Here is a 13,924-nt window from a genome sequence, read left to right on the forward strand (position 1 = left end):
TTCACAGTTTAGTACTGAAGTTAATCTTCTTCTTTGCAGAGAACACATTTTGGTGATTTCTTTTCAGGAATAAGAATTGACAAATCATCATTCTGACAAGAGAAAATTGGCATGAAATTAAAAAAAAAAACATATATATTTAAGAATAAACTCATTACTGTGATAACTGAATGCTTTTCTTTGTAAAAAGACAGCGTCCGGATTTTCAGGACTTCATAAAAGTTAGTGAAGATACGAGCAATTTAAATCACGTCTTGCTTAAAAAAACTCTTTATTACAAAATTATTATTTTTAAAAATCTAGTTTGTGAATACATTGAACATTTTTTAGAATATTTTATATAATGTTAATATAATGGCTATAGTTAACACAATGGCATACCTGAGGGTTCTTGATATGTTACTAATTACATCCAAGTCAGACGAGAAGAGCTCCATGGCTTGACACAATTCGTTAACAGCACCTGTTGTTACAAACTGGGAAAACATTTCTTCTTCTCCAGCAACGTTCCTCAATGCTCCAGTAAGTTGGAACAGAGCGTGACTTGTCTGTTCTGGTATACGAGAGCCTTCTACACGCTATAAACAATTAAAATAAAAAAATTATTCAATAAAAACCTGAAAGAAACCGTTGTTAATTACAAATTTCATTTCTTTTTATTTGCAATAAATGATTTGTTATTCTTTGTTCCTGGGAATCTCTCGATGTAGAAGAAGACTGTAAAAAATCATCATCATCATCATATCCCTCGCGTATTAGACCCTACAGGATCTGTTACGGTCTCATGCTTTCGTGGTCTTCCCAATTTCCTCTTTCCTCTTGGTACATAAGTAAGAATCTGTTTAGGCCATCTAGTGCGATCCATCCTTTCGACATGTTTTTTTTCCACTGAAGGCGATATTGTTGAACAAAATTAACTATAGGATCCATTTTGAGTTCCTGCAATATGTCCACATTTTTACGGTGTTCCAGCAAAGAGCATCCCGCTGTTCGTCTCATGAACCTCATTTCAGCTGTCGTTAGCCTTTGCTCATCAGCTTTTCTGATTGTCCATGCCTTGCTACCGTAAGTGAGAACCGGTCGAGCTAGTGTTTTATATACCTTCAGCCTTGTATGTTTCTGAACATGGGAGGATTTGAAGACGGTGTTAATGACGCCAGTGATTTTTATAAATGTAGATATTTTGTTTGACATATCTTCATCAGTGATGTAAGAGAGGTTATAACCTAAATAGTTAAATGAATTAACACGTTCAATTAAAGTATTATTTATCATGATCTTACTTGGAATTGGGTTCTCTCCCGAAAATGCCATGACTTTTGTTTTCTCTTTTGAGATTTCCATATTGAAATCAGAGGCGATTATTTGCAAATTATAAATGGCTCTTTGTAAAGCATCCTCTGTTTTAGCGATAATAACCTGATCATCGGCAAACATTAATGTATCGAGAACTGTGTTTCGATTAATTTGAATTCCAGCATGATGACTTTGCCTTCAAATGTATAAAATATGGTTCATATATATAATAAACAACAGAGGGGAAAGACCGCACCCTTGTCTAACATTCAAGTCTCATAATATTAACAGCTGGACTGCAGAATCTGTTGACTGTAAAAAAATAAAAAATGAAAATATATAGGGTTAAATCATAAAAATAAAATTCTGGTACAGAGGTGAGCCTGCCTGGAAAGAAATAAAAAATAGGTTGCAGCCGCCAAATTACTCAAGGAACGACCACTCATATAAATTGAGGGAAAGAAGGCAGAGGACGGACACTGGAAAGTTTTCTTTTCTCAATCGTACTATCAGGGACTGGAATGCTTTACCTGCAGACTTACTAAAGGCTTTACCAACAACCAAAAATGTATTTAAAAATAGGCTTAAGGACCTTACTAATAGACGGTAATTATACACAGTACTTAAAGGGTGTAAATGATATGTTGTTATTGAAGTGTTGTATCAGTGAAGAAGTATGTCGTGTCAGTGAAGTGTGCTGTGTAAGTGAAACGTGTTCCTGTCAGTGAAGCTTTATAGGTTATAGTGGCAGTGCAAAGTATTTGAACAGTGAAATGTTTTTGAAGTGTTAGTGAAATCAGGATAGAATCAGTGAAATGTGTCGTAGTTCCAGTGCAGTGAGTGAGTTGACAGCGAAATGAGTGTAATGTTGAAAGGTACTTGTGCAGATATGAACATATACTCGTGGGTTTTAGTTCGATCTTAGTTTTAAGATACAAATTAGAATATTTCAAATGTTATTTTAAGTGATCGTTTCATTTAATTTAGTATATTCCCTGTTGTTGTTGTTATTATTATTATTATTATTAGTATTAATTATTAGTATTATCATTAATCGTATTTTTAATTAATAAGTTTATTATTGTCATTATTGAGTGTAATTAGTTACCACTGCCACTGGGTATATACCCATTGCAGTGTGAATAAATACATACATACATAAATCTTTCCTCTAAGCTTTTTCTCTTTTTTTTTTTTTTCATTGTTGGATACATTCTTTTAACACTTATTAACGTTGTAACTTCTTTACTGTGTTAATATTATAAAACTTACCTGGATGACTAATTTCTAAATGGTATTCGTCATTGTCCGAAGCCTAGTGAGGTCCAGGGCTATCTTCTGGTTTCCCTTTTGTGGGTGTTTGTTTTAAAATTCAGTTGAGTGTTCAGGATGTGCTATGGATGTGTTTTTGTGTTTTCACGTATGTTGCTGTAGTTGTGATTGGAGTTTGTGACGTGTTCTGCGTAGGTTGAATAATTACGTAGTTTTGGTCATGGCTGTGATATGTGGTATAATAAGGAACATATCTGCTAACAACGCCATATCATCAGCAAATCTTATGCACTTTATTCTCCTTCCTTCTACTGTCACTCCTCCCATGTTCCGAAAACAGTTCTTCAATAAATCCTCCATGTAGATGTTGAACAGGGTAGGTGATAAAGGGCATCTTGTACTCCTCTCCCTATTTCACTTCCTTCTGACATTTCTTCTCCTATCCTGACTCTGATTTATTGTTTCATATAATGATTACTGAACGGCATCCTCTCTTTCCAATCCAAACCAATTTTCTTCAGAATTCCCGTAATTTTATTCCAAGCCACTCTGTCAAATGTCTTTTCTAAATCCACGAATACTATATACTAGTGGCGTAGCATGAAATTTTGAGCAGGGGAAGCTAATTCAAGTTGTCTTTCATGCAATATGAGAAAACGTATTACAAAAATATAGTCTTAAAATAAATAGTAGTCAATTTCAAGTCAGCAGTCGAAGATTGGTTGGAACCTCGTAAGTAACACCAATAAGGCATGACCTCAAATGGTATGCAGTAAAATATGATTTCACGGTTTACACATATCTCTAATAGACACGTATACGTATAACATTAGCTCACTCCCTGTCATAGTTAGAGGAATCACAATATTAACGGTCAATAGATACAGTATTAGTATCATTACGTAAGTATGCATCTGTCTTTTGGTTGTGTCCTTCATTGACAGCAAGGGAGTCGGTCATTTGTTTTTTAGATCACACTTTTGTTCGTAAGTCAGTCTTGATAATAGAATTGTCCTAAAAAATTCAAGTAAATTGGTGTCAGGAACTGTTATTTCACTCATTATTTATTATATCAGCCACAATGCACACTAACACTTCAACTGAACACAACTGACGAAAAGGGATAACTCGGAAACTACTTATTTCCAATGTCAAAGCTAGCTTCTTGCTAGCCTTGCGACCAGAGTAGTTTGGTTAGAAAGGGATGGAAAATCTGCGGGGTGGGTTACACAGAAGAATGAGTGTAAGAAACCAGTGTGCTTGGAAGCTGGTGTGTGCAGGCTTCTTGTTTACAGATGTATCACAAATCATCCTGAGCTGCTGCATCACAATATTTAATGCGTAAATATAAATTCTCTTAAAATTAATAAATAATTTTGTCCATAGACTGCAGATTTATTATGAAATTATTATTAACTGGGGAAGCTGAGCTTTTTAGCTTATATTGACGCTATGCCACTGCTATATACACCTCTTTATTCTTCTCTAGGAATCTTTTGCTGATTGTTCGCACTAGTCCAATTGCATCTCTCGTACCTTTTCCTTTCCTGAAGCCAAACTACTCTTTTCCAACTGCATGTATATTTAATTAAACTATTATTAAATTAAGAAATAAAAAGGTGGCCGATTATTATTAATATAATCCATGAAACTTTATTGATAGAATGTAGAAAAGCACTAGATTCGTAATGTAGGAACTTACAGCAGCATTAACCATCTTCATGTGTAGGACCATGAGCTCCAGGATCCCAAGTTTGAGCACTTTAGCAAGCAGGACGTTATTCATTGTGAGAAACTTGAGGGCACCGTAACCATAGACACAAGATTCCGCGTCCTCCAGAGGACTGGCTGAACCTAGCGCCTCCACGAACAGCTCTAAAACAGTTCAAATACAATTGGGCCCATTATGTTCCTATTCAATATGCAAGTTTCTCAAAGTAATGGGAAATATGTTTTAGGCAACTGGTAAGTTTACTTGCTTTAACGTAGCTGTAATGATCTAGAACAGGCCTGCACAAGGTTTGCGCTCTCTGAGCCGGCTCACAGCTCATGAGCGGAATGTAGATATTAGCTGTGCTCTGTATAAGGGTGGACTGGAAGAAGGGGTGATCTCGTACAAAATGTACACAAAAGGAAGTAATATTACGAGTGTTCATGAAATGAATTCCCGTTCAGTGTTTGCAAAACTATCTTGGTCTATTACTAATTAATAAAGAAATATTTACTTTACAGAAGTAATAGAAATTCTATAGCTACTTGAATGTACAATGTCATTTTGTTATATTTTTATTTATCAGTACATCAAAACGAGGTTTTATGCTGTTGGCAGCTGAAAGGAACAGTAGCCTACTGATCGTAATGAAACATCAGTTACAGATGTTCGATGCCTGCCTTTATTAAAGTTGATTATAGAAAACAGTTGCTCACAAATATAAGTGTTGAGCCGAACATAGCAATCATTTTCACAGCCAGTCTGTGTAGTCGTGGATATTATTGCTAATGTTTAGTCTTGTAAAACTCAACCAGGCTAGTAGTATTATTCAAACGATCTTTAGCTCTTAGGTCACATTGAAGATCAGTAAGTTCGAGCTGTAAATCGTTAAATGTTAAATATTATGTTCCGTCTTTTAGATTCCTCTATACTGTACTGTAGCAGTAGGTAAGCAACATGAAACAGTTACTGAGAATAGGTCTACACACTGCACTCCACTAGATAGCTGAGTGGTCGTTTCCCTCTCCTCTACCTACAGCAAGTCTATGTCATTCTGACGTATCTTCCTCTCAGTTTCAGCGAGCAGTAAACACCACTATCCCGCTCCGAAGGAGCACGCGCGCTTGTTGAGCGCTGTTTGTGCAGGCCTGACCTAGTAGGTAGTCACTGGCATAAGAGATATCATTTGCTTATGGAAACGGTTCTTTATAGGGCAGGTAAGCTAAGAGAATGGACACTGGAAACTGTTTCTAAAGAGCAGAAACACCCTCAGGAAATAAAACATGAGGTCCATACAATGGGTTAAATAAAACAAACACCCTAACAGCACTTTAGTGGAGGAAAAGGTATTAATCTGCTCGTTATCATAACAACCATCATTATCTAAGAAGTTTGTTAGTTTATGCCCTAAGTCATAAAAATCAATGTGGATGCATACTGTATTGTATTCTATTTTATTGCATTGTATTTATTAGCATTGTTTTAGTAGAAGCAACTGACATTGTCAAAATACAGGCGTAAAATTATCTTACTCAAATAAATAATATATTAATAATAATAATAATAATAATAATAATAATAATAATAATAATAATAATAATTCTTTATTTATACTGGCAGAGTTAAGGCCATAGGGCCTTCTCTTACACTCTACCAGGTCACAAAGTATACAAGCAGTTAAAATTTAACAAAAAGTTAAAGAACAGAATACTAACATATTACAAAAAAAAAAAAAAAAAAAAAAAAAAAAAAATAATAATAATAGCATAATAAAATCGACACTAAACAACATGAAAATAATACAATAAAAGAAAGTAAAATTCATTGGAATATAGTAAAAGCAACTCATTTAGTACAAATGGTTAATATGGAAAACGTAAGGTAGAATATAACAAAATGGAATGTAATAAAATAATAATAAAAAAGAAAATAAATACGAATATTAAATAAAATTCACAATAAAAAGGCTATGATAATAAATTCATCGGCTGATAAAGAGAACAAAAAGGGGAAAGGAAGGAAAGAAATATATAGCCTATATTTTTACAAAACTATCGCAGAGAAAAGGGCTTATAACTGAAAGGAATCTGAATTGAAAAAGTGCAATTTTAATTTATTTTTGAAACTAGACAATGTCTGACAGTCTCTGACATGTTGTGGTAGACAGTTCGAGAGATGAGCTTACATACACCACTAAGGATAAAACGTACTTATCCTAAACAAGCAAGACACCTGTTTGGTTCAAGAAACTCTGGAAAAACTTTCTGGATGGAGAACTTCTTTTTTAACTTCTTTGACTTCGTCAGGAATTGAAAATGGTCCTACTACAGTAACTGACTCTTCTTTTTGGGGTGAAATGGAGAACCCAAGTTTCATTACCTGTGATGAGGTAGCCTTGAAATTCATCACTGTTACTTTCGTAATGTTCAAATCAAATCAAGATTTCAGGTTAACTCCCTGTAAAGATGATTTGAATAATTTCCAGGGAAAAATTGTTCCGGAGCCGGGTATCGAACCCGGGACCTTTGGTTTAACGTACCAACGCTCTACCACTGAGCTACCCGGGAACTCTAACCGACACCGATCCAATTTTTCCCTCTATATCCACAGACCTCAAAGTGGGCTGACAACCGTCAAGCAACCAACTTCGAGTGCACACTGACTCCGTGTGACTTAAATTGTGGTTTTCACTTAACGAACAGTGACGTGTATTATGCAAATCAAGATTTCAGGTTAACTCCCTGTAAAGATGATTTGAATAATTTCCAGGGAAAAATTGTTCCGGAGCCGGGTATCGAACCCGGGACCTTTGGTTTAACGTACCAACGCTCTACCACTGAGCTACCCGGGAACTCTAACCGACACCGATCCAATTTTTCCCTCTATATCCACAGACCTCAAAGTGGGCTGACAACCGTCAAGCAACCAACTTCGAGTGCACACTGACTCCGTGTGACTTAAATTGTGGTTTTCACTTAACGAACAGTGACGTGTATTATGCAAATCAAGATTTCAGGTTAACTCCCTGTAAAGATGATTTGAATAATTTCCAGGGAAAAATTGTTCCGGAGCCGGGTATCGAACCCGGGACCTTTGGTTTAACGTACCAACACTCTACCACTGAGCTACCCGGGAACTCTAACCGACACCGATCCAATTAGAGATCGGTTAGAGTTCCCGGGTAGCTCAGTGGTAGAGCGTTGGTACGTTAAACCAAAGGTCCCGGGTTCGATACCCGGCTCCGGAACAATTTTTCCCTGGAAATTATTCAAATCATCTTTACAGGGAGTTAACCTGAAATCTTGATTTGCATAATACACGTCACTGTTCGTTAAGTGAAAACCACAATTTAAGTCACACGGAGTCAGTGTGCACTCGAAGTTGGTTGCTTGACGGTTGTCAGCCCACTTTGAGGTCTGTGGATATAGAGGGAAAAATTGGATCGGTGTCGGTTAGAGTTCCCGGGTAGCTCAGTGGTAGAGCGTTGGTACGTTAAACCAAAGGTCCCGGGTTCGATACCCGGCTCCGGAACAATTTTTCCCTGGAAATTATTCAAATCATCTTTACAGGGAGTTAACCTGAAATCTTGATTTGCATAATACACGTCACTGTTCGTTAAGTGAAAACCACAATTTAAGTCACACGGAGTCAGTGTGCACTCGAAGTTGGTTGCTTGACGGTTGTCAGCCCACTTTGGGGTCTGTGGATATAGAGGGAAAAATTGGATCGGTGTCGGTTAGAGTTCCCGGGTAGCTCAGTGGTAGAGCGTTGGTACGTTAAACCAAAGGTCCCGGGTTCGATACCCGGCTCCGGAACAATTTTTCCCTGGAAATTATTCAAATCATCTTTACAGGGAGTTAACCTGAAATCTTGATTTGCATAATACACGTCACTGTTCGTTAAGTGAAAACCACAATTTAAGTCACACGGAGTCAGTGTGCACTCGAAGTTGGTTGCTTGACGGTTGTCAGCCCACTTTGAGGTCTGTGGATATAGAGGGAAAAATTGGATCGGTGTCGGTTAGAGTTCCCGGGTAGCTCAGTGGTAGAGCGTTGGTACGTTAAACCAAAGGTCCCGGGTTCGATACCCGGCTCCGGAACAATTTTTCCCTGGAAATTATTCAAATCATCTTTACAGGGAGTTAACCTGAAATCTTGATTTGCATAATACACGTCACTGTTCGTTAAGTGAAAACCACAATTTAAGTCACACGGAGTCAGTGTGCACTCGAAGTTGGTTGCTTGACGGTTGTCAGCCCACTTTGAGGTCTGTGGATATAGAGGGAAAAATTGGATCGGTGTCGGTTAGAGTTCCCGGGTAGCTCAGTGGTAGAGCGTTGGTACGTTAAACCAAAGGTCCCGGGTTCGATACCCGGCTCCGGAACAATTTTTCCCTGGAAATTATTCTTTTCGTAATGTTGTTACAAGAATGTAAGTGCAACACTTATGCAACATTTTTTTCAACAGTCTTCATGTATGAAACCCATTACATGATTTTTTGTAACAGAGTTGACATCTGATGGTTTCATGGATAAGAGAGTGAGAAAGTTAAAAAAAGAAATCCCATGGAAACCCTGACTCATTTAATGAATTATTGAGTCCGTACTTCAAGTCTTCAGTAATGCAAGATTGATATCCAGATCGCTTTTTTTTTTCGTGAACATTTGACCTCCCATCATTAAAAATTCAACACTACTGTCTCATAGATGATTGATTCATTACATCCTTACCATCCACTGCCTTATTATTTGATGATAGAGATCACGAGGTTGGACATTTTAAATATTTAACATAAAGCACTTCAGAGATGGCGGAATTACAGATTTTTTTATTTCAAGCCTAAGCACAAAAACGATAAAACTGATTTTAAGGACATGGAACAAAGCCAGTGGGTGACCTTGAATTTGTATTGGTAGTTGAGTCCAAACGGGCATTACTTTGTGGACATGCTCTTAGTTACTGCTTTCTACATACCTAGGATGTTGTCTTCTAAGAAGAGTTTATCATTCTTGTCGCACCTGGACACCTTGAACACCAATTTGCATACACCTGACAAATTCTTGCCACTGACTCGGAACTGAAACAATTATGTTTTATCACAGTGATGATTAATAAGAAGTGCATTCAATTTTCTGTCTTTAATAATGCTTATATTTTTGTTACTCACAGCCAAGATGATACGTGCAATCTGGAGTAGCAATGTTTCGTTTGATGATTCCACAAATTTATAAAGTGTTTTCAGTACTTGGCCTCTGAGTTTAGTGTTCTGGATGTTTTTCCCAATTCCTCCTTCAGCTTCCAAAGCGGTATATAGCTTTGACATAAGAGATATAACTTCTTCTGTATATTCTTCTATAAGATTAAATAAGAAAACAGGAATTATAAATATGATTTCTTTTTCGTGATATAGCTTACGAATTAACTTACAAAAGAAAGGTTCTCAACTTAAACATTTCTACAGTATATTTACTTCCAATTAGTTTCTTATCTCACTCAATGGAACTTAATTAAGTGTGGAGTATGGACAAAGGAAACACAGCAAGAAAGTAATATGGGTAAAGGTGGATTCGAAGTTTTGGCTGCTCTAGTCTATTAAAGTGCAAGCCAAGTAAAAACGTCTTCTAAATTGGAATTTTTCTTGAGAGCTAAGGCAATTTAAAAATGATTAACTGATAAGTGATAACTATGTTTACTATATTAATGTATTGATTTAAGGGGACTTGTACTGTAAGTGAACCAGGGGTGATTTCTCAGGGCATGCTATGCTTGCTGCGCAAGCCCAATATTTTCGTAGAATGTGTATTTCTCAAAATGGGATTACGTACATTAAAATTTATTTTGATTTTTGGAATATTGTATAGGTGTAATACCATCCACAGGCTGCACACCGCAAGTATCGCAATGCTTGCTCGTTTCTCGGAGCTACAGGAAAGATGTAGAAATAGCAAGAATATGATGCGCGCGCAAGTGCCTTCCTCCTTAGTCCGTCCTAGGCGCACATGCTTCTGTTATGTGTTGTTTGAAGCTCTGGTCCGAGAGCTACACCAACGACTATTTAACGTTACACAGAGCAGTATTGACAGCGGGAATGTGCTGTGATTTGCGAGTGCAATGTAATTGTATGAACAGAATGCATGTGTTAGCTGCTGCATGTATTATTAATTCTTAAACATTAATTTGAAGTATTGCAATGAGTTCGGAATTGTGTGTCATTGAAATCTTATTATTAAATCCATTTTCCCGAAGGACTATTCAAGAGAAGACAGACATTATAGAGAATATGTGTGCTCGTTCAGTGCAGCTCAATACAACAATGTGCATTGGTTGGCAGGGTCGAAAAAACTAAATAAACTGTTTTGTTGGCCATGTTTGTTATATTATATCGAACTTCTACATCTGATAAGCGAATATGATCCATGACTCATAATGATTTCATAATTATAAAATAAATTATTTATGTGGGTCTGATTATTTTTATTAATTATGAATTATTATATCCTCCCATCTTTCCCTATGAATAAAAGAGCAAGCCTAACTTTCGTGACTAGCATTCGCCCCTGACGTGAACCCACTGCAAGTATCATCATGAATGAAGAGTACAGGGGAAATTGAAAGGTCGACCATTATCATTTTTTCATACAAAGTTCAAACTTGAACTGCGTGTTCCTCGGACTCTAACCGTTTATGCTCAGTAATATTTAACATGATGATACACTCATATTAGTTACGGTACCTACTGGTAGTAATAACTCGTTTTTCACTTTGGTGGACTCTGATCTTTTAAGGGGAGAGGATGGTATTTTTTAAAACTTTTTTCCTATTTGGTGTAAATTATTAATTTTTTGTATGTAGAGAGCTCATAGCTGTGGCAACTCAACCAAATAAAAATATTTTGAAAAAAAAAAAAAAAAATTATTTGAGGGCCCAAATTTGAAAAAAATATACTCAATGCAGGATTGTACTAAGACCGATATATCTAAACCATTTTTAAAGATAGATTCAAACAGTTTTTGCAATGTGTTTGCAAAAGTATGTTCTACAAACTGTCTGTAACAGAATTTTGATATTAGTCCCTACGTTTGTAAAATAAACAATTAAAAATTTAATAACAATTTTCTGATTTTCTTTCTTGCAAACAAACGGAAGTATTTTTAAAATGAAATCAATTAACAAAATTCTGTTACAGAGAAAAGTTTCCTAATAGTCTAAAGAATGTGTGTTCTAAATTTCTAGCATGTAATAGTTCAGAAATTATATCCATTTTGTCTGGCAATGTAGCAAAAAAAATGAAGTTACTGGAAACCGATAAAAGCAGGCGTGTGATTTAAAAATACATAGCATAGGAAGTTTAAAAATGACGTCTCAACATCCGATAAGGGCACAAATACCCACAAAATGTTATGCAATGCATTCCATATATATAAAAGGGTATTTTAAAGAAAAAAAAATTTTTGGAAATTTAATTTACCGGAAACAACAATAAAAGTGGGCGAGTGATTAAAAAACCCATAATGCAGGAAGTTTAAAAATGGCGATCCACACATATCACAGAGTATTTTAAAGAATTTTTTTTTTTTTTTTTTTTTTTTTTTTTTTTAAATTTTGTCATTTTTCATCAAAAAGACCATCCTCTCCCCTTAACTGTGACAGTTCATAGAAATAATGTTACCTTTTCCAGCAAGGTTGTTCAAGACTGCAAGAATTGACTGAACAGAGCTACTTTTCACCTCTGTAGGAGAAAGTAAATTGTTATCTTCGGACTTCGGCTTCTTGCTGACATAGCCTTCAGCTGTTTCATTCGTCTGTTTTGTCTGTTGCAGTGATCGCTTTGTTTTCACTTCCGACGCCATCTCTGGTTTTGCTTGTTGTAATACATTTGTTGGGTTATGAAGCTCTGACTTTGTTACAGTATCAACAAGCATCTTTGTTTGACTTACAGACGTCCAGTTCTCACTCACAGCACTAGAATCTCCTGTTGCTAAGGTCTGTTTAATAATGCTGTCACCTTTAATCACACTCTGAGAATTTTCTTTGGGAACACTGCTGATATTAATACTTTCCTTAATATCAGATTTATTTTTGCGACCCTCTATTTTGTTTGTTGGTTTTCCTTCCTTCTTTGTGGTGACGGTATCCAATTCTGGACCAAATGCATTGTCTTCTAGTTGGATATCACGTGGTACACTATCTTTTCCCGTAACAGATTTGCTCCTCTTCCCACTAGCAGATGAAGTTTTCTTCTTGGTCTTTGATATTTTAGTGCCTTCAATTTTATTATCGCCTTGAGATAAAGTTACATCAGAGCTTGACTCTACTTGTGTCTTTGTTTTGCTTGAAATTTTCTGTTCTGATTTTGATGTATTTTCCTTTTTGTCTTTCACATGAAGTGAAGAATCTTGCTGTAGTGCATGTCTCTGGGCTTTTTCCTGTTCCTTTTTATAGTCTAAAATTCCATAATGTGCAATGTTTGCTCCACTGGGATCTTCAACAATAACTCTAACTCCACTTGCTGTGCTTCCGCCAGTTTCTTTAAGACTGTCTGCTGTCTTCAAGGATTCTTTCGTATCTTTGTTCAATACTGAATCTGTCTCCATCAAACTTCTGTGATTCATTGCCGACTTCCTTCCATCTGAAGTAGACAACTTCGCAGCTGTAAAATGGCCCAATTCAGTGTCCATACTTCTTGTACGTTGTACAGGGCTGCTGTAGGCTTTACGAGCTGTAGGAACCTCTTTTGTACTACTTGAATTTGCTCCTGCATCTTCAGAATCACTTTCATCCACTTCCAACTCCTCAGGCACTGGAAAAAGAAAGAAAATGTTATTAACTTATTACCAAGCTTAAAATCTTCAAGAATACCGATATTCCAAAGTCCAGTTGATCCTGGTCGGAGGGGTTGAGAATTCCCCTCTCGTAAAAACATTTCCCTGTTTCTTAGATTATTTATTTGCTCTCTGTCAGAAATTAAAGATTCCACATCTTGATTACACAACTTTTAACACTGTATCACTTCGGAATATGTATGATAAGAACTTTCTTGTGTTAAATTTTAACGTACCTTGTGTACATGTTTCGACCCATTTTCGGTTATCTTCGGAACTCATTCTCTATGAGTTCCGAAGATAGGTCGAAACATGTTAACAAGGTACGTTAAAATTTAACACAAGAAAGTTATTATCATACATATTCCTAAAGATTCTGCTCACTATTGCATTCTACATGCCTATTATCAGCAAAGAGCAATTCTCACTGTCAATATACTGTTTAATATGCAAAGACCCCGAAGATCAAAGACACAAGAGGGATTTCTACAGAAAGTTATGAAGGAAAAGGAAAAACTAGATATATCCTTTCAGCCATGCCCAATATTGCTCCCAGAAAATCCATTAGAACAGGATGATATAGACTACACTCTCGACCTAACTCAGGACTACTAACACAAAATAGTATACATCTTGATTACACAACTTTTAACACTGTATCACTTCGGATTATGTATGATAAGAACTTTCTTCTGTTAAATTTCAACGTACCTTGTTAACATGTTTCGACCTATTTTGCGTCATCCTCAGAACTGGTCGTTGTTGGTCTTGGTGCCTCTTGTTTCCTGTATGGGTGCATGTGGGTGCGTTCAAAGAGTGTATGT

The 13,924-nt window shown here is 36.3% G+C and overlaps 1 protein-coding gene across 1 annotated transcript in view; it reads right to left on the bottom strand.

Annotated features, from left to right (window-relative positions):
- LOC138692279 (armadillo repeat-containing protein 2) overlaps positions 1 to 13,924 on the bottom strand; it is a 56,477-nt gene that overhangs the window by 21,342 nt on the left and 21,211 nt on the right. The window contains exons 5-9 of the mRNA XM_069815452.1: positions 11,948 to 13,078; positions 9,446 to 9,630; positions 9,253 to 9,355; positions 4,271 to 4,443; positions 382 to 578 (exon numbers count right to left, since the gene is read on the bottom strand). Of these exons, the coding sequence (XP_069671553.1) occupies positions 382 to 578; positions 4,271 to 4,443; positions 9,253 to 9,355; positions 9,446 to 9,630; positions 11,948 to 13,078 (1,789 nt within the window). The remainder of the gene's footprint in view (positions 1 to 381; positions 579 to 4,270; positions 4,444 to 9,252; positions 9,356 to 9,445; positions 9,631 to 11,947; positions 13,079 to 13,924) is intronic.

The sequence above is a fragment of the Periplaneta americana genome, chromosome 16 (assembly GCF_040183065.1).
Source record: "Periplaneta americana isolate PAMFEO1 chromosome 16, P.americana_PAMFEO1_priV1, whole genome shotgun sequence".
NCBI lineage: Eukaryota > Metazoa > Arthropoda > Insecta > Blattodea > Blattidae > Periplaneta > Periplaneta americana.